Raw genomic sequence first — 19,593 nt, 5'->3', positions numbered from 1 at the left:
CTACATCAATTCTCCTGCCTAAGACTTCTCATTCATCAAGTGACACGAAAAATCGCAAACCCCTTGCTAAGCAGTCATCACCAGAAAAGAAAAGAAAAGAAAAGAAAAGAAAAGAAAGGGTCCCAAGATTGTCCAATAATATATCTCTCATCTACTCAGGGAACAGCCACGGCTTGTTCTGTCTCTCAGCTGTGATCTTGGTCCGGGAATATCTGATATCCATCCCTTCCATCCAAGCTTTGCATCACACCCCTATTCCGCCTCGATTGTCACTCTTTATTGTCTCCGGGCTTGTATTGGTCATTGCCACGAATATGGATAGCACTCAAGAATTCGATCGCCAATCGCGTTTATCTGCTAGCCAGACAAGTAGCAGCACCAACGTCAACACTAGCAATCATGTTTCTCAGGAACCCGATATCATGTCCAATCCCAAAGCTTCCGAGATCATTAAAGCATGCAAATGGAAGGACATCGGCCGCCTTAGATCTCTAGCTGAAAGCCATGGTGGATTCTTGTCCGACATCCTGCGAAGGCAAGCGTGTACGTGCCCATCCCCTTTACACAAGTCTATCCCGACTAACAACGTCTTGCAGGGCCCATATTGCTAGGCATCGATGCCCCATCAGATGATCAAGAGGATCTGTCATCAATGCAGGATGATTCCGGGGACTGGAAGGGATTACCCCGCCACCGGGATGAAGACCAGGTTCAGCTTGACGTCAACCGTTCCTTCGTCTACTACCCAAACAGTACTGACCTTCCTTTTTCTATTCATTATGGCATGTTCAGAAAGCTAATACGGAGATAGACCAGTCCGACGCGGAGCTAAGTCTCCGCAAATCAGAGCTCTCATCTCTCATCACTGAGGTTCTCCGTCGCCATCCTTACCTGTGTTACTTCCAAGGCTACCACGATATTTCCCAAGTCTTACTGCTAGTGCTAGCACCAGCATGGAGAGCTCGTGTGCTTGCACGACTGTCGGTATTGAGGATACGGGACTTCATGCTGCCTAGTTTCGGGCCAACGACTGCTCAGCTCCGTCTTCTCCCTGATATCCTCAATGCTGCTGATCCAAAGCTTCGGCGGCACCTCGCCGGTGTTGAGCCATTCTACGCACTGGCCGGTACCCTAACGATGTATGCTCACAACATCGAGGCATACCAAGACATCGCCCGGCTGTTTGATGTCTTCCTCGCTCGGGAGCCTGTGTTTCCTGTCTACGTATTTGCGCAAATCATTCTCGACCGCCGAAATGAGATTTTCGAGATTGACGAGCCTGACATGCTACACGTTATTCTTGGCAAGGTACCTACCAAAATGGATTTGGATGATCTTATCATCAAATCAGCCGCTCTTTTTGAGATTCACCCCCCAGAAACCTTGAGTTATTGGCGTCAGATATCCAAATACAGCGCTCTCAAGACAGCTCGTGATATTGAAGCCTGTGCAAAACAAACCCTAGATGAGGGCTCCGAGCTTTTTGACAAACAAGTTGATGAGGTTCACTGGCAGGAGATTCGTGATCGCGTTAGGTTGGCTCTTTGGCGTTACCGCCGACCAGCAAGGACGGTTGGGATGGCTCTGGCTGTGGGAGCTCTGGCTTTCTACCTGCGACGCAACCCAAGCCTGGTTAGCCGCATCACGTCCCTTTTTACCCGATAAACACATGATCCCTGTTTGCACAGAACTGTTTCGAAGAATGATCAAGACAAGCATATGTAGTATAGCGATTGGCAACTGGAGTAATTTTTCGTACATAGATGACATAGATCATGTCTTTCTTTGTTGAAGGGGGAAAGGGGGGCAAGCTCTATTTAACTATCAAGACCGATATATATCACCTTAACCTAGACGCCGTGCAAAACATGTGCAATCGTAACACCCAGGCTTAGAACTCGAGTATGCAGTACTCTCTTATCATTAAACCCCGAACCTGCCATTGTTGTCATATCCCAGGCTCTCTACGATGATTCTTGGTGTTGAATCTTCAAGCCTTCAAAATGCTCCTGCTGCTCATCAGCCAGCTTGCCGTTCGCGTCGCTGATGATAGTGAGGATGAGTGAGTAGTTGTTATATAGAAAGCGCCCGCTCTTGCGCTTGTCGCCAAATAGTTCAGCATGGCGAGTAAGAAAGGTCTCCACGTCGGAGCGTAATCGGCGCAGACTAGATACGACAGGCTCATCGTCGCCAGCATCGGCGCTGAGGGTCAAAAAACCGTGCAATAGCTGCCCAAAGCGCTGAGTCACAACATGAGGGGCTGCAGACAGCTTCGCAGCTTCCGCCCGACTTGGTTTGGATGGTACAGCATTGATGAGTTGACGGACCGACTCGCAGTGGCGGTCCATGATGACCTGAAGACGAGGCCAGAGGAGCATAGTAGTAGCATTTATGTAACCATCCACGGCTGGGACTTTACGGCGCTGAAGCTCAAAGGCGAAATGTTGATTCAATCGAATGCAGAGAAGTAAACCCAGCGCATCGTAGGTATCTCCCACGAGCGTCTTAGATAGTGCCCGGCCAAGCTCGAAAGTGGACTCGAAGATGTAGTTGAAGTTCTTTGAGATTTGATTAAAAGACAGCGCAGGCGAGAAAAATGTGGCCATGAAAGTGTACTCGGCCGTGGCGTTATCAATGAGTGCGAGATTAAAATTACGGAAGGGGACTTCCAAATAGTGGGTTGTTTGGTCCTCCTCGGCTAGGTAGGATGAGAGGGCGGCTTGATTGTTAGTTTTTAGAAGATCAATACGCCTTCCAAGGTTAAAGGCATCATGAGGAGGTCCTGGTGCTCGGTTACTTGAAAGGACAGTGGCTTTGCGAGTTGTATCCTCATGACCAAGAGCATCATTCTTGTCAAGTATATGCAGTTTGATTTTGGCTAGGGCCCTCTCATATCGAGAGAATTGGTTTAAGTAGTACCACCGCATGGTATTCATGTAAGCCAAGGCGATCTCGTTAGCAAGAGTTGAGTGGTGTTTGTGTAAGAAAATGAACAGTTCCTTAAAGCGAAGGAAATTCTGTTGTTGGATAATCTGCGCGTTGATGTGTGGCGATCGCAATGCTTTGATTTGAGCCACGATGAAGTCGCGAATTCGTTCAATTGCCTGATTAAGTTAGATGTGATCTTTTCGAGAGTCACATTGCCTCATTCATACCTTGAGAGTAAGTTTCTCCAAAATTGGGTTGAGATCTTTTGCTGCATTACTGATCTCAGTCTCAGGCTTCTTCTTGAACATGTTCGACCTGCGATCAAGTTCGGCAAGCATCTTAGCCCATGATTCGTCAATGTGGCCCTCAGAGATCTTGGAGATAACTTCAGGAGGCAAGCTCAGTTCTTCTACCAACGGTCCTAATGCCTTCTCCACTTGCTTTCGATTGTCTAATCGCTTGTTCAGTGCCGCCGATCGGGTTTGTAGAGACTCGATGTCTGCCGAGACCATAGCTAGATCATTGCGAAAGTTGGCAAGGTTGAGCTCAACCGATTCGAGAACGTCGTCGCATGCTTCTATCGATCGGTGAAGGTCTTCGAGGTTGGCTCTATCTTTCTCGCCTTTTGTAAATTAGTCGGGTGTTTGTATTTCCCTGGGGTACAGCACGTACTCTCTTCTGTCGTTTTTGGCTTGCGTTTGTTGATCGCAGTTGTATCAGGGGGCTGAGATGCAGCCAGCTCCTTCAATGACAAGCCTCCAAAGTCGGCTTCCAAGTTTAGATCATCCTTATTAATGATGACCTTCTTCTCATGCTGGTCGCGATCGTCTGAAAACCCTGCCAACAACGTTTCCAGTACCTCAAGAGAGTCAGGTCCCGTTTCGATAGTCGAGGCCTGTCTCAAACCAGACCCATTCGGTCTTCGCGCTGAAGATAGGAGTGATGAAGAGGATTCGTTGGAGGCCAATGATAGCGAAGAGCCTCGTGGAGATAGTCCTGGACGCTGGGATGTGACATATGGACTTAAAGTACTCGAAGTTCTCTTGGGATACGGCCTGCCCCCGGCTTGAGGTGTTGAGGGTCCAGGACTAGTAGCAGGGCCTCCGGCCAGTCGATCGAGCCACATGTCGATGAGAACAAAGGCGAGGCAATTCGATGAAGGGTGATTAATTGAAGGATACGGGGCTCGAGTTCAATACCATGGCATTATTCGTCGATATCGAACGTATTGGCGATAAATCAATATTGAGTGAATGCAAGGATGAAGCGGGCGTATAAGGGTCAGCTTGGCCAGCTTGCAACGCGAGGCTGTCAACAGCCATTAACTTGAAGGTGTCAAGTATAGATAGAGTGATTGGTCGCGTCGAGCTAGCGCGGACACTAGCTCAGCCTCGTGTGGCTAAACCGAATTCGATTCTATATTTGGAAAGTGGTGGGGTCTCGGTGAACCGACACCCGAGGTACCAACAACAAGAGTTTAGTCAGAAAGTGGATGAAAGAACAGCGACGCCACGGAACACGGAGAATGTGATGGGTAAAATCTGCAGCTTACATGGTTTGCGGGGATTTCACACTACCTTTAAGTTGCGATCTCGCATGGAAGTCAAAGGTAGTCATAGCATGATGGAGTTAGAGGGTAGCAGAAAACATGATGTTCAAAGCTTAAGATACAGAAAATAAAAGCCGAAGAGTTAGTCTAATGTGGCATAAAGTGACTGAATGATTTTGTGTCTCTGGTAAGTAGCATAAAATTTATGTCGCCCAGCAGAGCTAGCTGTGTTACTGTAGCAGGGCTAGTATTAGCAGGTATGTGCTTCGAATGCACCGTCCTGCATGCAAGCAAGAGCTTGGAGTGCATTTCAAGAAAACCTGACCAATCCGGCAAGTTGTGTGTTAATCATGACCTCGTGTTAGAAGTGGGAGGACAGGATCACCTTGTATGAGGACAGCTGCATTTGTTCACACTGCGCTTTTGAAGTTATTCTGTAGTTCTAGATGCATCATACTCCCCTACAGGGTGGTTCACACAAATGACCAGGCTGAGGACCTCCATTCTGCGCCTCGTGATCATTTGGAGTCACTGTCGAAATCAAGGACTGCATCAAGGTTCTTGCCGAATGATAGTTATAATTCAGTCTTTGGTGTTGAACTTGAGTAAACCCTGCTGTCGTAAGTTTGTGTCGCACATCTATTTGTTGGACTGATCGGCAAGGCAACAACCTAGGTCAATCGATCAATTCAAAATTTGAAGCTGTCAGTTCCGCTCCACCCCGCTCGATCTTTGTGTGTAGCGGATAAGTGCCCTGTAAGCAGACTACCCCTCCACTGATATAGGTAACCAGAGGAGGGGTCGAACGGGCAGCATCTATGGTTAAAGGCGAGGGGCAAAAGGTAGCAACAATAAATGGAGCTTCATCAAGGCTCTAGACCAGACCCCTCCTTCAGACAAAGGGCCTGAATGGACCTCAACCCACCTGATCTAAGGATCAGATCAATCAATTCACAAGACAAGAGCTATCCTACTGTAACCCAATCTCATAAGCTGGCTGGGCTGCTAATTTCTTGTCCATCGGTAGCGTCCGTCCATCCAATCCACAGACGGGCAGCCTGAAAAACAGTGCCCACTCCACTGCTGCACCCAGCAACGCCCAATCACAACCTTGAGAAAAAAATTCCGTCGAGGGCCTCTCGCCTTTTTCTTGCCCCCTCTATCTTTTCCGACTTGGGCCCTTTCCTCCTTCTTCCCTTCTCCATCCCACTATTAAGCACCACTTTCAGCTTTTTTTCTTCTCCTCCTCAACCTCACTCCTTTCTCCTCAAGACCCTCGATTTCTTGCCAATACCGTCAAAATGTCCGCCCCTAACGACAACGAGGTGAGTTACATATCTGCATGCATAGCATTGTCTCGAGATCCAAGCGCACGCGCCCACGAAGTCTGCCCTGCGCCCATTTTTCGCCTGGGGATTTTCACCCCGCATTGCGATTTGTGCCCCACGATACAATGCTGCCTCATGGTTTTTGTCCTCATTTTGAGCTTCAACAGCCATCGCAACAACATTACTATATTGCTTGACCGAAAATGAATAATTTTGCTGATTTTTCTGTTCTTCCTATAGCATGAGATGACCTTCGATTCCGCCGATGCCGGCGCGTCTCTCACCTTCCCTATGCAGTGCTCTGCTCTGCGTAAGAACGGTTTCGTCGTCATCAAGGGCCGCCCTTGCAAGATTATCGACATGTCCACCTCCAAGACTGGAAAGCACGGTCACGCCAAGGTTCATCTTGTTGCTACCGACATTTTCACTGGCAAGAAGTACGAGGATCTCTCCCCCTCTACTCACAACATGGACGTCCCCAACGTCACCCGCCGAGAGTACCAGCTGGTGTGTGAACCCTTGCCCCGCTCCACAAAGGAAGAACCCCTCCTTTGAGAGCTTAACCCTTGTTGTGGTCGACTAACAAATCTTCAAGCTCGACATCTCCGACGATGGTTTCCTCTCCCTCATGACCGACGATGGTGACACCAAGGACGATGTTCCTCTTCCCGACAACGAAATTGGCCAGAAGATCACCAAGCTCTTCAAGGAGGAAGAGAAGGACACCAGTGAGTAGCTTGCTAATTTCGATGTGAACGACAGACTGACCATGATTTTCAGACGTCATTGTCCTCACCTCTATGGGCGAGGAGTGCGCTATGGAGGCCAAGGAGGCTCCCAACCAGGGCTAAATCATTTAAACCTTGATCCACGCCCTACCTTAATGGCACTTGGCCCCTGAGGATCTACATTGAAAGATGATCTGGATCAGGGGATCTTTTTTGTTTTGATGGACATTTGGCGCATCAATATTCATGGGCCATGGGTAGGCGTCGTGCAAAAGGACTCTCTACCTGGACAGGGTTGCCTGCCTTTTATGATATACGGCAACCCTTAGCACCCGAGCCTCAGGCTCGAAAATGTTTTCCTTTGTTCCTGGCTCACAAGCTGCGAATACCATCATGTCACGATACGTAGCAGCAATTAAATGACGAAAAATGGGAGAGCTTTGGAGTTGATCGATTACATATGTCTTCTTGGTGATGTGAATCATTTTTTGATAACCTTGTGATAACCTTGATCTGAACCTGTCAATGCCTGTCAATGTATTCATGTGGGACAAAGGACAAAATGATTGCTATACTGAATGTCAGGCCCGCTAGTAAATTAATTTAAATTCCAGCTACAGAACTTCTTGGGTAATTGAGGAGTCAGATTTATGTTTTAATGAACAGACAAAAGGCAAAGTATGATTTCGTTGTCTTACAGCTTGTGTTACTAGTAAAATTCTCGGTTGTAACAAACCGACAAATAATATGCTTCACTGACTTTGCTAAGTTTTAGCTTAGCTTTGACCACTTTTTTTTGTCTGTGCAAAACATCACAATCACTTGGCATTGTACTTGTACTGAGTGATCCGATTTCGAGAACAACAACCCTCATTTAGCAGTGCAATGACATGATAAATCGGGATCATGGACGAACGGCGAGATCTTCGCAAGTTTCCGCGCGGTGAAAGATGTCCAGAATGTGGTGCTAGGCGATGGTATTTGGAAAATGGTCTGCGTTTCTGCTCCAACGGACATCAAGTCGAGGTATGTGGCGCGATATTACCAGTATTCGATATCCATCGACTGATACAGCCAAACAGGGATTTGTTCAATTCGATATAGGTGACGAGGTAGATGCTGGAAATCTCGGAAGAGTAGCCAGAAAGGAAAAGGAAGTCAAAGAAAAAGAACTTCGACATCTCATTGGCCAAGCAGGAAGGAATCTCTTTCTCGAATGCCTGCAGCTGGTTTTGAGAAACCAACTTTTATGGCTCATAACAAGCAAAGGTCATCGGGAAGAACTTGAGACTGTGGTCCGCGACCTTTGGGATCTTCGCACCCGCGGCGGTGGTGCGCTTCCCGTGGGAGAAGAGACGCAAGAAGCAGAACAGGATGAAGGTCTCGCATTGTTCAGCTCTCAGCCTACAGCTGATGCGAAGATCAAAGGCAACGCGCCCAAGAAACAACACACAAGAGCCCAGAGCTGGAATCCAGAGGAGAATCCCGACTGGCCAATGCCTAGGATGATTGACACACTGGCTTTGTGCTACCTTGGGTGCTTGCTGCTCAGAATACCTACAGCCATCGGTGAGCTGTGTCTTTGGGCCAATGCTGGACGAATACCGTACAAACGATCGGTAAGTCTCATACTGGAAAACTTTTTCTTTTCTATCTTCGTGTGTTAATGACTCTTAGTATTACGATTTGCCGCAAGAAATGCAGGATCGATTGCCTTCTGCTTATACAAGAGCGCTCAAGCTACCCCTTCGCTGGCCTCTCAAGGGCATCGACTTGCACAATGCAGTGTTAGATCTTGCGCTATCGTATAATTACAACTATGGAATGATATTTCCTGCTATCAATGAAACACCAACCTTGGTTCATTTTGTTAGACAGCTCAGTTTGCCAGGTGCGTCCTTCTTCTATAAAAAAAAAACTGGTCTCTTTGCGCTAACTGTGTTGTAGTTGAAGCAATTGTCACTGCCAAAAGTATACTATCAGTGATGCGCTTCTCTTTCCAATTACCTATTGAACAGTCACGACGCTTCTACATTGATTACCCTGAGATTCTTCTCATCTCGGTTGTTCTTGTTGCAGCAAAACTGTGCTTTCCACTGGGGCGCCACGCCCCCTTACTTCAAGTAGCAGAGACTGAGTCGAATATCAAATTTGACTGGATGAAGTGGCAGAAAAGCATTCACGAATTGATAGATCTATCGCAGGCATCCGAAAAAGAGCCTAGCTTTGACAAGATTACCGTGGACCAAGTTACCTCCATGACAGCCGAGGAGCTCGACCAATACTTCGCTCATATTGCTAGTACAATTGATAAGAAGAGTAGGTTGCTCGAGCACGTCAATAGATACACACTGACAACTTTTAGATGACTCGGTAGTCACAAGATTCTTCCCTTCAGAAAACGCTCCGCCCCCCGAAACCCTTTCGGCAGAGAGCGCCGAGAAGGATAACGATCACAAAATGAGGCAGATCCTAGGTCGAGCTATCACAATCGTTGGAGAAGAAGGATCTGAACAAGAGGACGAAACTATGTTGGAGCCAAACTATGAAGCATTCCGTTCAGTGGAGGATTTAAACGAGACAGCGCAGGCGTTGTATAAAGCTGCTGGTAAGTCCCCATACACATTTCAGAAGCCTGCAAAGCTAACAAGTTATCAAGGCCACATATCAGGCTTGTCACTGGATGAAGCAGTACAGGCCGTTTATATGTTGGAGCAGAAAATACTCGGTTGGCAAATGGCTCAGCGTAAAGAAGATGAAGAGATGTTATGACAGTACCTATCAAGACAAATACCATTATTATCCAATCACCTGCTTAATTTGACTCACACCTCCTGTGGCCTAAGCTTTGGGGGAAAGAAGTAACAGGGCATGATATCATGAGTGCTGAGTGATGGATCCACCCCCCTGCTCCTGCCCACTGCCCCCCAGCCCAATCAAAAATGTCAAGTGCGATGCACGTGACCATTTCGTACCTTTAGGGCTTGCCTTCCCTTTCGTTTCCCTTTCGCCCCACCAATATTGCACGCAGAAAGGAAGCCGGCTTTCCAATCCTCACATCGTCACCGTCACAGAAATCAGTCAAGAGTGAGTATACCCCCTACTTGTGGCCGTAAATAAACGAGCGAAGACGTGAATACTGACTTTCAATGTAGTGCAGATGTAAGCTCGAACCCGCCGATTCCGAAATATCGACCAAAATTCGCCTCCTTCCGTTCGTGTACTAACAGCGCCATCCAGTTTCGTGAAGACCCTGACGGGCAAGACCATCACCCTCGAGGTCGAGTCCTCGGACACCATCGACAATGTCAAGTCCAAGATCCAGGACAAGGAGGGCATTCCCCCGGACCAACAGCGATTGATCTTCGCTGGCAAGCAGCTCGAGGATGGCCGAACCCTCTCCGACTACAACATCCAGAAGGAGTCTACTCTGCACCTTGTTCTCCGTCTCCGTGGTGGTATCATTGAGCCTTCGCTCAAGGCTCTTGCCTCCAAGTTCAACTGCGACAAGATGATCTGCCGCAAGTGCTACGTATGTCGAACCTCAATTTGCGCCGCGCGCACCGGATTCTAACAGTTTTTCTCAGGCCCGTCTCCCTCCCCGTGCCACCAACTGCCGCAAGCGCAAGTGTGGTCACACCAACCAGCTCCGACCTAAGAAGAAGCTCAAATAAACGATTACTCCATGGATATGGCGTCTGGGATTTGGCATTTGGGGGTCGATGGCGAGGACAGAGGAGAGCTTTCTTTTGTTCACACGAGGCTGGTTGTTTTTTAAAATAGCATGTGCAGCTCCGGCAATACATTCTAGATGATGCCCATATGACGATGTGCCGTGCCGTAAGGTGTCCCGGCCAGACCCCTCAAAAGAAATAAAAAGCATTCAAGCTTCAAACAATGCTTGTGCAACGAAATGGCTGTGATTGTGTGTAGGGAATTCGGCTTTGCGCCTCTTGACCTGGCAGAAAGAAACAATGCTATATGATTCCGATATGTATAAAGAGACGCGCTTTGCGACCATAGATAACATCGTGCATGCCTAGGTAATTCCTACTGCAACACATCAAATTCATCTATTGGAGCAGGTCACTCTATCCCTCGCTTTACAGGGTGTTTCATGTTTGAGCCCCACTGATAATCATGCACAGGGTTGTGATAAGACAAAGGCTGTAAATCATGAGGCGCCGCTTAAACTTCGGTAGCCGAGCTTGACACGCTGCGCGCGCTCCTGAATTACGACAACTGCCAAACTGTCCCAATTGGAGCTGACAGTGACCTGTGACAAGTAGCTGCAACTTTACCCTCCCTTGTAATAGCGCTGTTCGTTTTTAACCACGTACACATCACCAACTACGAACGAGTCGCTCGCTATATCAGTTCAAAACAATCCAACGATCGATTACTAGTTTCCACAATGTCTGGCTCAGGATACGACGCCGTCGTCGACGTTGACGATGAGGTACACATACCCTTCTAGCTTCATCAAGCTCCTGCGAAGATGTCCAGCAACATAACTCTTCGTATACTCTTACATCTGAACTAACATGATGCCCAGGGTGACCTCGGCCACACCGACCTCCAAGAAGATCTCGAATTCCACACGTCCAACTTCAACGACACAAATCCCAACACCCGCAAGCCTCCCTCTGGCGGCAGCAGTCTTCCTGCGCCGGTCACAGCTTCGAGCGGCTCAGGTTCATCCAAGCGCTTCCTCTGGAGCATGAACTTTTATGCGCAGTTCTTCGATGTCGATACTTCCGCTGTCCTGTCCCGTTGCTGGGCCGCTCTCTTTCCCCGAGCAAACTTCCTCGATGTTCTCGAGGGCAACCCTGATTTATACGGACCGTTCTGGATCGCCACAACAGTTGTCCTGATTCTCTTCCTTGGAGGTACAATCAGCCAGTATATGTCTGATACGGGCAAGGGACCATTCCTCTACGATTTCAAGCTGTTGAGCGGTATGTCCAACATCTAGAGCACTGCTGTCAGGAAGTTGCGTACTAACATCAAACCAGGCGCCGCTGGCCTCATCTACGGCTACACCCTTTTCATCCCTATGGCTCTGTTCCTTGCCCTCAAATACTTCGGTAGCGAATCTGCCAACCTTCTTGAGTGCTGGGCTCTGTACGGTTACTCCAACCTGATCTGGATTCCTGTGGCCCTTATCAGCTCATCGCCCATTTCCATTCTCAACTGGGTTTTTGTCGGTGTTGGTTTCGGCATCTCGGTCGCATTCCTGCTGCGCAACTTGTATCCCGTTCTCAGTGCCACAGATCGCCAAGTCAGCAAGATTCTGCTGGTCGTTGTTGTGCTACTGCACGCTGGTTTGGCGCTTGCCATCAAGATCCTCTTCTTTGCCCATGGTAGCCCCGTGTCCAGCACGCCAGACAAGGGCAAGGGTGACCGCATGTTTTAAAAGACTAGTTCAGGGAATTTGATTAAAAAGATAAGAAGGGATGGATATAAGGGCTTGAATGATACGTGTTAGAGAACATGTCCCGGGCCTCAACTACAGCCACAGTGTAACCAAAACGGAGTTTTGGGGAAACATATCATTTTGGCATTGTTTTTGTACAATAAGTTAGAAGGTGCTTTCATCTGATCAAAATTTTACCTCCTTATCGTGTCCCCCTTTCACAAAGATGCAATTTGATCCCTAAGACCGCTTGACACTCTCAACAGGCCCGTTTTGCGCCGCCCAATCTAACCAGCTCCCGGGATAATCGCTCACTTTCTTCCAGCCAGCATGCTCAGCCAAATGCGCGGCCGACTTTGCGCGAACGCCAGCTTTGCAGTAAAACAATAGCTCTTTGTCCTTTGAAGGTCTCTCGAAGCCGTACATCTCCTCAAAGTCCTCCTCCGGGATATGGAAACTCTGCACTGCTGTTGTGATGGGGATATTGATCGCGCCGGGAATTTTGCCTGTCTCGAAGAGCTCGTACGGTTCTCGGACATCTGTAGCGCAATGTCAATATGTGTATTGTATACGTCGGAAGGGACAAACATACCAACAATGATTATATCTTCATGAGTGCCATCTTCCACAAGTTTTTTCAATTCCTCGAATTCCCATTTCTTAAAGTCTTTTGTTGGTTCTTCCTTGACGCTATAGCTTCGCAACGACTTAGCAAAGGGCGCAAATGCTCGTGGTGCCAGAGATGGCCTTGCTGTGCGGGCTGCGATGGTGAAGATAGGCCGCGCGGGTCGGACGGCAACTGAGGCGCGCAAAGCTGAGGATATGAAGGTGCGACGGGATGCCATTTTGATTTGGTGTGTATTGTCACAAGAGAAGTTGTATTGAGGTCGAGAATGACGGATCTTGGGCTAAGCTAAGTTGCCTGACTAAGGTATCATCACTTCGGAAGCTTGAGTGGGGGTGATGTAATAATTGATAAAAATGCCATGACGAGACCAGCACAATGTATGTATAAGCCTACAAACCTACAATATCATTCCCGATGCCAAAACCTGCGTTCATCAAAGTTCTTTAAAATAGAATCACTATAATTAGTATAAGATTTGTGGCTATGCTCACAGGTCAGCAGCGTGATCATGAATCCCTTGTGCTGACGTTGGTTGAAATGAAACACCATTCATTCCGTCATCTTGTTCATTATTGATCTTGTATTATTTTTCATTTCGCTGTCCAAAAGCCATGTTGTAATCATGGCAATCATCTCTATGGCCCATTCATCTCAAAAGCCCTCGGGCTGCCAATATATACACCGAGAATAGGTATTAAAACTGATATCCATCATGTCTCTTCTTTTCGTCCGTAGAGCTGCATGGCTCTTCCGACTGAATGTCTGGGATTTTACCCAATTACTTCTGGAAAGTCCAGAGTCCAGTCTGCTTTTCTTCCCCAGAAACATTGGCCTTTCACAGCCATGTTCCTCAGCCGATTCTTTTCGAAAAATTCCTCATCAGATGCCTTTCGACTGGTGATATCAATCGAGGGCATCAGGAACGTCAAAAGTATGGCCGATAGCGGTATCTATTCCTGATTCGAAAATAGATCTTGTGGTACCGCTTACCACTTCCTCTCCTCAAAGGTAAGAGGGCAATCGTCCTTTTACATGTTAGTTGCTGTTATTAAATCTAGCAGATGGGTGTAAACGTACCATGGGGAAGATGGTGGCAAAGACCTTGATCTCCTCAGACTTGGGGGTGGCATGGTGCTTCCAGTCAAGCATGACAGAGGCCTTTCCGATCATGAGAGCCAGATTGAGCTGAGCGTAGACCTGGCCGAGGCAGTAGTGAGGGCCGGTACCGAAAACCAAGTAGTTCTTGGAGCCCTTCTCCTCGGCGTCACCGCTGTAGTATCGCTCGGGGTCGAAGTGGCTAGGGTTGTCGTATACCTCGGGGTCGTGAAGAGCCATGAAAGTTGTGGGAATCAACATGGAACCTGTGAAGATTGAAAGTTAGTCTGAGGCCGATGATACAGAAGCAAAGTGTTGTTGAACTTACCCTTGGGAACGGTGTAATCTTCAGTCAGGGGGAAAGCCTTCTTGGTGACATAAGGAACCATGATGACAGGAGGACGCCATCGGAGGAGCTCACGGACAACAGCGCGGGTGTAAGTAAGAGATTCGAGTTGGTCCATGGTGATAGGAGCGTTGGGGTCACCGTTGCGGACCTTGATGTTCTCCTCTCGGACACGGTCAAGAACGTCGGGTCGCTGGGCGGTAACCTGGAAGAGCCATGTGGCGGCGCTGCTGGTGGCATCCTGGGAAGCGAAGAGGAAGGTGAAGATGGTCTGAGAGATCTCGTAATCGTTGAACATGCGGAGGAGAGGAGAGGGCTTCTCGACATTGTGGGGCTCACCCTTCTCCTCGGCCTCGCGCCAGCGCTCAGACTGGATCATGGACAGAATCCAGGCGTCCATAATGCAAGTAACCTCACCACCAGCAGCCATGCGAACCTTGCTCTTGGCAGCACACTTGGAGAACTCGGCCAGGACCATATCAGCAGCCTTCTTGCCGTACCAAGACTTGGTGTAAGGGAGGATAACGGGGAGGTTGACAAGCTCGAGAGCAGCGGTGATGAGGTAGTAGTCCTCGGCGATCTTGGTAACGGCCTCGTCGGAAATGTAGTGACCGACGAAAGTACGGCAAGATACAGCACACATGACCTCACGGAACTCGTGCATGAAAGGAACGGGCTTGCCGCCGGCGTCCTTGGTCATCTTGAGGAAGTGCTTGAAGTAAGTGTTGTAAGCCTCCTCCTGACCGGGCAGGTAAAGTTCGAGAGCCTTGCGGGTGAATAGACCATTGAGACCCTTGCGGAAATCAACATGAGCCTTACCGTCGAGGAAAACCCAGTTGTCGTGTCCAAGAAGCTTAGGGGCAACGTCGACGACTGTGGGCTTGACGTAGGCGGGCGAGTTGAAGACCTTGCGAGCCATATCACGAGTGGAAGCGATAACGACAAACCTAAGGAGCTACATGTCAGTATGGCCGACTTTTTATTGCCCTATCGGAGGACTTACTTGTGGAAGATAGAAACGCAGCTGAGAGGACCGCTGCTCCATTTGGCATGGTAACCGTCAAATCGGGGGTCCATGGAATCAAGGAATGGGCCGATGAAGGGAATCTTCATGGCGGGACCGACAATAGGGCCCTTCCTGACAATATAGGCAACTATACGAAAGCTATGGTTAGTGATGTGGCTCCCAATACCAGCAGAGAGACGACGTACTCTGATCATAAGCAACGCAGAGTGCGATCAAAGTGAACACCCAAGTCCAGACACCGGCATTGGAGACGGCCTCGATAACATAGTCGACCTGGGGAGGGATGTTGACGTTGGCATATTTTGTGCCAGCCAAGACGGACGAGAAGCCGCTGGTGGTGGAATTGACTGCCTCCATTGTGTTTGCGCGGCGACAGAAGTGTAATGAGAGTCGCTGGAGTCGCGTCGCAATCGAATTCGAAGTGTCGCAACCAAGCAAGTGTGTTGTGTTGCTGATTGTTGTTGTTAAGTCCTTCACAACAACTGAGTACTCCTTGCGACTGAGGAGAAGTTGGGTGAAAGGTAAAGGAGGGATGGAGGGTAAGGAGAGGGAGAAGGAGGGAAGGGAAGGGGAGAGCAGGACCTATGTAGAAGCAGGGGAAGTGGATGTTGTATTTCTTTCCAAGTCGGGGAGGTCCAATGTTAGGTTCCTTAGTAATTGGTCGTCCATTGAATGTCTTTGTTGGCTGTTTGTTTTTTCCAGTGACCGACCCGCAGATGGACGCCTCTCGTCTGCATAGTAGGTGCTAAGTCCGCGTAACAGCAACAGGTACCCAACTAAACTATCCATCACTTAATCACTTCAGCGCCCTTCCTTGCCCATCAGTTACAGGGAGCGGACGTGACAAGACAAAACCCGGCCAGAAAAAAAATAAAAAGAGGGCCCTGGGGTCTCAAAGGTCAAGGTTTGTTTGCAAGGGTCAGGGTGTGGGCGATTAACGGGAACGAGTTCGCTAACGAGCGGAGATTTAGCATGACGACAGAGTCATTGATGGATGAATCTCTCATTAATTCAGTACGTCTATGGAGCCAATGGAAGAAGTGGATGATTCTATGTGTTTTCTAATTATCAATCACTATTCGCTGTCCGTCCTACAAGCTTTGTCGTGGCTCTCTGTACCAAAGACGATGCTGTTGAGTAGGGTGTGAGAGAAGAGACAGATTAGATACGATGTGCATTTGTAGCGTGATTGATTAGAGATGGAGGGGGTACGGTTGGTTCTCCTCCAACTGCAAACTCTTTTGATCAATGATAGTCTCAAGACTATAATCGATGAACTAAAGTTGTTTTTTTACTCAATCGACTCTTTATTCACTTTGATAGATCTACATTGCACAAATGATGAGAGTCAAACGCACGTTGGCATGTCAATTTCCCATCTTTTTTTCTGCTGGGTCTTTCATATTAGAGTCCCTTTTACTAGGTGCCCATTTGGTGCGAAAGGTGTTCAGCTGGCACCGTGTGGTTTCCCATCATAGTTTAGTCTCCGAACTTGAAGCTGTCTGATCCAAGACTGGTTGGTCAGTAAATAACGTCAACATTCACTTTTCTAAATGGAAAGCAAACAGGTAGGCCACTTCTTGGCTTTCTTTATTCTTAATACGCGGATAGTATCGCTTTCACCGCCACCGTCATTGGAACCTCCAATTCGTACATCTTGTTGCTATGTGCTCAGATATGGAACGCACGCGTGACCGTGATTCACTTACAGACAACAAGCAAGCGCTTAAAGCATTGGCATGTCTTTCTTATGTTGGGAGACTCCACCATCCATGATCGTATCCGTACAATGTAGGAAATAGACAGCCCTGCTAGTTTAGCAATTAACTAGGCCAAACTCGCATATTCTCTTTTGCAAAGTCCACCGCCTCGCCTTCTTCCGCGCCTTCCGTCACAGATCTAAGCGGGCCCCTAGCCTGATATTCGGGACAAGGCTTAGTATTACCAATCTACTTGATCGTATGTTTCCCCTTGAGCCTCATAGTGCCATTGAGTTGCTAGATTGTCTGATAAAGCCATCGGCTGTGTCCGATCTGAAGCCATAATTACTCTGGCCTCATGAATGCGCCATTGAAACTCAGCCAGTGCGTGTGTAGAATGCATCAGACGGACTCTTGGGCCAATGCGCGCATCTGGGGATGAGATCTGGACAACAAACCGCTTAAACCCTGGCCTGGCCTGGCTGTCTCTGATCTATGTAATCGCTTATACGAACATGGATCGTGTCGGCCGATACGCATATACAAATGATGAAAGATGGTTGAATATTCTGTTCATGTATTCCAGGTACATCTATCTACTTTGATTATATGAAAAAGTCAGAGTCAACATAGACAGGAGAGCTTCCATAACTGTCGCAATGAAATTCTGACAGGCCTAAAAGCTACTTGTACACCCTATCCACCTCGCTCTATTCAACATCAGCCGCTATTGGCTCCTCTGACTTATAATGTCAGGGACGCAGCCAGTTAAATTGTCGCTGACAAAGGCTCATCTCAAGGGTCCGCCTCTAGTCCGCGCGATCATCCGGGGTTCCACACCACACCGAGGAACGGTTTGACATGGATACGGCGTATTCGTTTATCTGGGAATATTCGGATGTATTTTCCACGTTAACGTTGACAAAACTTTGATACAAAAAAGAGAGACGTTTACTCTAGAGTCATGTGAGGGTGCACTTACATATATGCCAAGTACTAGAGTGTCATCGATGCAAACAATAGTCCACATGCATTTACGAACATGCTCTCGGGATTTGTCTATGGCCCGGCAATAACAAAGACCGGCTTTACCTGCCCGTGATACCGACTTCATTTGCTTTAAGCTTGAATGCTTGTTCCAGTCAGCAGTTGACCCGAATACGAATGCGATTCTTTGGTTCCCCACAACCGTAGTAGCTGTGGCGTCTGACTGGCTCAGCACAACTCTCCAACAATTGCACCAAATTGGTACAAGCAAACTGTCAAAGTGTACGTTTCCGATGAGAATTGTGACTTTGCTTGATTCCTTGTTACTCATCATGTCTGCTCTTGAGGTTTACTAGGATGAATATAATGCCAAGCTACTTTGGTCACTAGAGCTGCAGCAGATGGGTTAAGGTTATCTATCATAAGGGTTATACTATTCTGGCTTAGTATATTATGCTTATCTCTTATCTGTTGTCTACGTCACTCACTTCTTCAACTTCTAGCCCGTTGACAATACAAGTGGGGGATCGTCGAGATCATGAGGGGCATCATGGATGTTTCACTTACCCTGTATCGTTGCCATAACCTTTCTGTCTCTTTAGTTTGTTTACATGTACTTGGACTTGGAGTCTTCCCGAATACTAAATGAAATGAATTGTATGTTGTTTACTGAATAATTCACAAGTGATCTGGACTGTGTAACATGGCTTGAGATATCCTAGCTGACAGCGACATTATCCATCAAGGTAAGAATGTGAAATAGCATCAATACAACATCCCACTTCACCTCACTTGCTTCAACTTGCTCTCTTCTAAACCATAACGTTGATAAACACACCAAAGTTGTGATTAAAATCCCATCATATGCTAAAATTTGCAACTATAATCCAGAAACCGCGTCATTGCTGTCAGATATGCCGACGTCACACACACTGTTCTTCAAGATTGCGTCATGTTCACAAGCCGTAAGACGCGAGTTTACCCTATAACAATCAAGTAAACTCTCTCCACCAAGAAAAGTATACTGGAATGGGCAGTTGCAAAAAGGAGGGGAAACCAGATTCATTGGTATCTGGCAAACCAGCAGAGCCAAGTGGATGCTAATAACCACCTATCGCACAAGAGCTACGTAGACCTGCACGCGCCTGCCCGCTGCCAAACAGGCTGGATGATGGGCCGTGGTCACGCCTCAGCCCAACTACTGACGCTTATAACTCGCAGCACCCGCAGCCACAGTAACTTGAAAGCTTCATATCCAACCCTCCTAATACAACAACAACAACAACAACAACAACAACAACAACAACAACAACACTTTCATCACAAAACTATATCCAACATGCCTTCTTACATCGTAAGGACCACACCGGACGTGATCATATGCGGGCTATGAGCTGATAGTCTCTCTAGGTTACCTGCAAGGAAGACGCCAGCGACGAGCAGGTCCAGTCGTACGTACCAAACTGCACTTGGTGGGAAAGTATACAGATGCTAACAGTCAATAGTGCTAAGCAGCACGCTATTGACCAGGGCGGCAAGATCGGACATGAGTACAGCCTCATTAAGGGCTTTTCGTATGTTTGGGCACCTCTAGCATGATAGATGGAAGGCTAACTATTGATGACAGCGTCGAGTTCCCCGCAGATTCCGTTCAGACCCTCGAGAGTCACGAGCATATCAAGGCTGTTGAGGAAGACGGCGTCATGACGACCCAGTAGAGTCCAGGAATAAATTATAAGAGATGGGCGACATCCTATAGATCATCTTGAGCTCTGTTGCACTGGCGTTCTGGAATATAACTATTAAACTACATTATGATTCAAGGCCTTGTATTTCCGTGATAACCATATCGACAAAAGTC

The 19,593-nt window shown here is 47.8% G+C and overlaps 8 protein-coding genes across 8 annotated transcripts; 5 read left to right on the top strand and 3 right to left on the bottom strand.

The window, feature by feature from the left end:
• The first annotated feature begins 82 nt into the window (after nucleotides 1–82).
• Nucleotides 83–1,856, top strand: EDB82DRAFT_487188 (rab-GTPase-TBC domain-containing protein). The gene is made up of 3 exons (XM_025730391.2): nucleotides 83–543; nucleotides 597–752; nucleotides 812–1,856. Exons 1-3 carry the CDS (start codon nucleotides 315–317, stop codon nucleotides 1,663–1,665), a joined length of 1,239 nt encoding a protein of 412 aa, XP_025589520.1. The 5' UTR covers nucleotides 83–314; the 3' UTR covers nucleotides 1,666–1,856.
• EDB82DRAFT_52701 (Sac2 family-domain-containing protein) lies at nucleotides 1,815–4,368 on the bottom strand. The gene is made up of 3 exons (XM_025730392.2): nucleotides 3,601–4,368; nucleotides 3,156–3,550; nucleotides 1,815–3,104 (listed from the first exon to the last, which is right to left on the bottom strand). Exons 1-3 carry the CDS (start codon nucleotides 4,052–4,054, stop codon nucleotides 1,965–1,967), a joined length of 1,989 nt encoding a protein of 662 aa, XP_025589521.1. The 5' UTR covers nucleotides 4,055–4,368; the 3' UTR covers nucleotides 1,815–1,964.
• A 957-nt stretch (nucleotides 4,369–5,325) lies between these two features.
• Nucleotides 5,326–6,735, top strand: EDB82DRAFT_52853 (eukaryotic translation initiation factor 5A). The gene is made up of 4 exons (XM_025730393.2): nucleotides 5,326–5,802; nucleotides 6,046–6,312; nucleotides 6,401–6,533; nucleotides 6,586–6,735. Exons 1-4 carry the CDS (start codon nucleotides 5,779–5,781, stop codon nucleotides 6,654–6,656), a joined length of 495 nt encoding a protein of 164 aa, XP_025589522.1. The 5' UTR covers nucleotides 5,326–5,778; the 3' UTR covers nucleotides 6,657–6,735.
• Nucleotides 6,736–7,200: 465 nt separating this feature from the next.
• Nucleotides 7,201–10,643, top strand: EDB82DRAFT_532875 (ubiquitin family-domain-containing protein). The gene is made up of 9 exons (XM_065609258.1): nucleotides 7,201–7,559; nucleotides 7,616–8,152; nucleotides 8,211–8,424; nucleotides 8,481–8,852; nucleotides 8,899–9,141; nucleotides 9,193–9,279; nucleotides 9,689–9,695; nucleotides 9,774–10,065; nucleotides 10,121–10,643. Exons 1-9 carry the CDS (start codon nucleotides 7,440–7,442, stop codon nucleotides 10,205–10,207), a joined length of 1,959 nt encoding a protein of 652 aa, XP_065465620.1. The 5' UTR covers nucleotides 7,201–7,439; the 3' UTR covers nucleotides 10,208–10,643.
• A 151-nt stretch (nucleotides 10,644–10,794) lies between these two features.
• On the top strand, nucleotides 10,795–12,072 carry EDB82DRAFT_487176 (uncharacterized protein). The gene is made up of 3 exons (XM_065608304.1): nucleotides 10,795–10,992; nucleotides 11,089–11,491; nucleotides 11,549–12,072. Exons 1-3 carry the CDS (start codon nucleotides 10,948–10,950, stop codon nucleotides 11,947–11,949), a joined length of 849 nt encoding a protein of 282 aa, XP_065465619.1. The 5' UTR covers nucleotides 10,795–10,947; the 3' UTR covers nucleotides 11,950–12,072.
• Nucleotides 12,073–12,991, bottom strand: EDB82DRAFT_487173 (Rhodanese-like domain-containing protein). The gene is made up of 2 exons (XM_025730396.2): nucleotides 12,542–12,991; nucleotides 12,073–12,488 (listed from the first exon to the last, which is right to left on the bottom strand). The coding sequence occupies exons 1-2, from the start codon at nucleotides 12,792–12,794 to the stop codon at nucleotides 12,190–12,192; spliced, it is 552 nt and encodes a 183-aa protein (XP_025589525.2). The 5' UTR covers nucleotides 12,795–12,991; the 3' UTR covers nucleotides 12,073–12,189.
• Nucleotides 12,992–13,520: 529 nt separating this feature from the next.
• Nucleotides 13,521–15,514, bottom strand: EDB82DRAFT_52609 (cytochrome P450). The gene is made up of 5 exons (XM_025730397.2): nucleotides 15,231–15,514; nucleotides 15,022–15,172; nucleotides 14,001–14,965; nucleotides 13,655–13,938; nucleotides 13,521–13,602 (listed from the first exon to the last, which is right to left on the bottom strand). Exons 1-5 carry the CDS (start codon nucleotides 15,400–15,402, stop codon nucleotides 13,564–13,566), a joined length of 1,611 nt encoding a protein of 536 aa, XP_025589526.2. The 5' UTR covers nucleotides 15,403–15,514; the 3' UTR covers nucleotides 13,521–13,563.
• Nucleotides 15,515–19,001: 3,487 nt separating this feature from the next.
• On the top strand, nucleotides 19,002–19,557 carry EDB82DRAFT_487161 (uncharacterized protein). The gene is made up of 4 exons (XM_025730398.2): nucleotides 19,002–19,086; nucleotides 19,143–19,183; nucleotides 19,238–19,306; nucleotides 19,360–19,557. The coding sequence occupies exons 1-4, from the start codon at nucleotides 19,072–19,074 to the stop codon at nucleotides 19,448–19,450; spliced, it is 216 nt and encodes a 71-aa protein (XP_025589527.2). The 5' UTR covers nucleotides 19,002–19,071; the 3' UTR covers nucleotides 19,451–19,557.
• Nucleotides 19,558–19,593: the final 36 nt, after the last annotated feature.

This window comes from Fusarium venenatum (genome assembly GCF_020744135.1).
Source record: "Fusarium venenatum strain MPI-CAGE-CH-0201 chromosome Unknown EDB82scaffold_1, whole genome shotgun sequence".
Classification (NCBI taxonomy): Eukaryota; Fungi; Ascomycota; class Sordariomycetes; order Hypocreales; family Nectriaceae; genus Fusarium; species Fusarium venenatum.
Note: the sequence above shows the minus strand (reverse complement) of the source record. Positions and strands in the feature narration are given on the sequence as shown.

Excerpts from the sequence above, each read along its gene's own strand:
- EDB82DRAFT_487188 (XM_025730391.2), top strand. The coding sequence starts at position 315 with ATGGATAGCACTCAAGAATTCGATCGCCAATCGCGTTTATCTGCTAGC. Across the intron at positions 544-596 it reads CATCCTGCGAAGGCAAGCGT|GGCCCATATTGCTAGGCATC; the intron begins GTACGTGCCCAT and ends AACGTCTTGCAG. Across the intron at positions 753-811 it reads CTTCGTCTACTACCCAAACA|ACCAGTCCGACGCGGAGCTA; the intron begins GTACTGACCTTC and ends ATACGGAGATAG.
- EDB82DRAFT_52701 (XM_025730392.2), bottom strand. The coding sequence starts at position 4,054 with ATGTGGCTCGATCGACTGGCCGGAGGCCCTGCTACTAGTCCTGGACCC. Across the intron at positions 3,551-3,600 it reads GCCAAAAACGACAGAAGAGA|GCGAGAAAGATAGAGCCAAC; the intron begins GTACGTGCTGTA and ends AATTTACAAAAG. Across the intron at positions 3,105-3,155 it reads TGGAGAAACTTACTCTCAAG|GCAATTGAACGAATTCGCGA; the intron begins GTATGAATGAGG and ends TAACTTAATCAG.
- EDB82DRAFT_52853 (XM_025730393.2), top strand. The coding sequence starts at position 5,779 with ATGTCCGCCCCTAACGACAACGAG. Across the intron at positions 5,803-6,045 it reads CCGCCCCTAACGACAACGAG|CATGAGATGACCTTCGATTC; the intron begins GTGAGTTACATA and ends TTCTTCCTATAG. Across the intron at positions 6,313-6,400 it reads CCCGCCGAGAGTACCAGCTG|CTCGACATCTCCGACGATGG; the intron begins GTGTGTGAACCC and ends CAAATCTTCAAG.
- EDB82DRAFT_532875 (XM_065609258.1), top strand. The coding sequence starts at position 7,440 with ATGGACGAACGGCGAGATCTTCGCAAGTTTCCGCGCGGTGAAAGATGT. Across the intron at positions 8,853-8,898 it reads TAGTACAATTGATAAGAAGA|ATGACTCGGTAGTCACAAGA; the intron begins GTAGGTTGCTCG and ends GACAACTTTTAG. Across the intron at positions 10,066-10,120 it reads TGATCTGCCGCAAGTGCTAC|GCCCGTCTCCCTCCCCGTGC; the intron begins GTATGTCGAACC and ends AGTTTTTCTCAG.
- EDB82DRAFT_487176 (XM_065608304.1), top strand. The coding sequence starts at position 10,948 with ATGTCTGGCTCAGGATACGACGCCGTCGTCGACGTTGACGATGAG. Across the intron at positions 10,993-11,088 it reads TCGTCGACGTTGACGATGAG|GGTGACCTCGGCCACACCGA; the intron begins GTACACATACCC and ends CATGATGCCCAG. Across the intron at positions 11,492-11,548 it reads CGATTTCAAGCTGTTGAGCG|GCGCCGCTGGCCTCATCTAC; the intron begins GTATGTCCAACA and ends ACATCAAACCAG.
- EDB82DRAFT_487173 (XM_025730396.2), bottom strand. The coding sequence starts at position 12,794 with ATGGCATCCCGTCGCACCTTCATATCCTCAGCTTTGCGCGCCTCAGTT. Across the intron at positions 12,489-12,541 it reads TGAAGATATAATCATTGTTG|ATGTCCGAGAACCGTACGAG; the intron begins GTATGTTTGTCC and ends ATTGCGCTACAG.
- EDB82DRAFT_52609 (XM_025730397.2), bottom strand. The coding sequence starts at position 15,402 with ATGGAGGCAGTCAATTCCACCACCAGCGGCTTCTCGTCCGTCTTGGCT. Across the intron at positions 14,966-15,021 it reads TGCGTTTCTATCTTCCACAA|GTTTGTCGTTATCGCTTCCA; the intron begins GTAAGTCCTCCG and ends GTAGCTCCTTAG. Across the intron at positions 13,939-14,000 it reads AGATTACACCGTTCCCAAGG|GTTCCATGTTGATTCCCACA; the intron begins GTAAGTTCAACA and ends CAATCTTCACAG.
- EDB82DRAFT_487161 (XM_025730398.2), top strand. Across the intron at positions 19,184-19,237 it reads AGCGACGAGCAGGTCCAGTC|TGCTAAGCAGCACGCTATTG; the intron begins GTACGTACCAAA and ends AACAGTCAATAG. Across the intron at positions 19,307-19,359 it reads AGCCTCATTAAGGGCTTTTC|CGTCGAGTTCCCCGCAGATT; the intron begins GTATGTTTGGGC and ends TATTGATGACAG.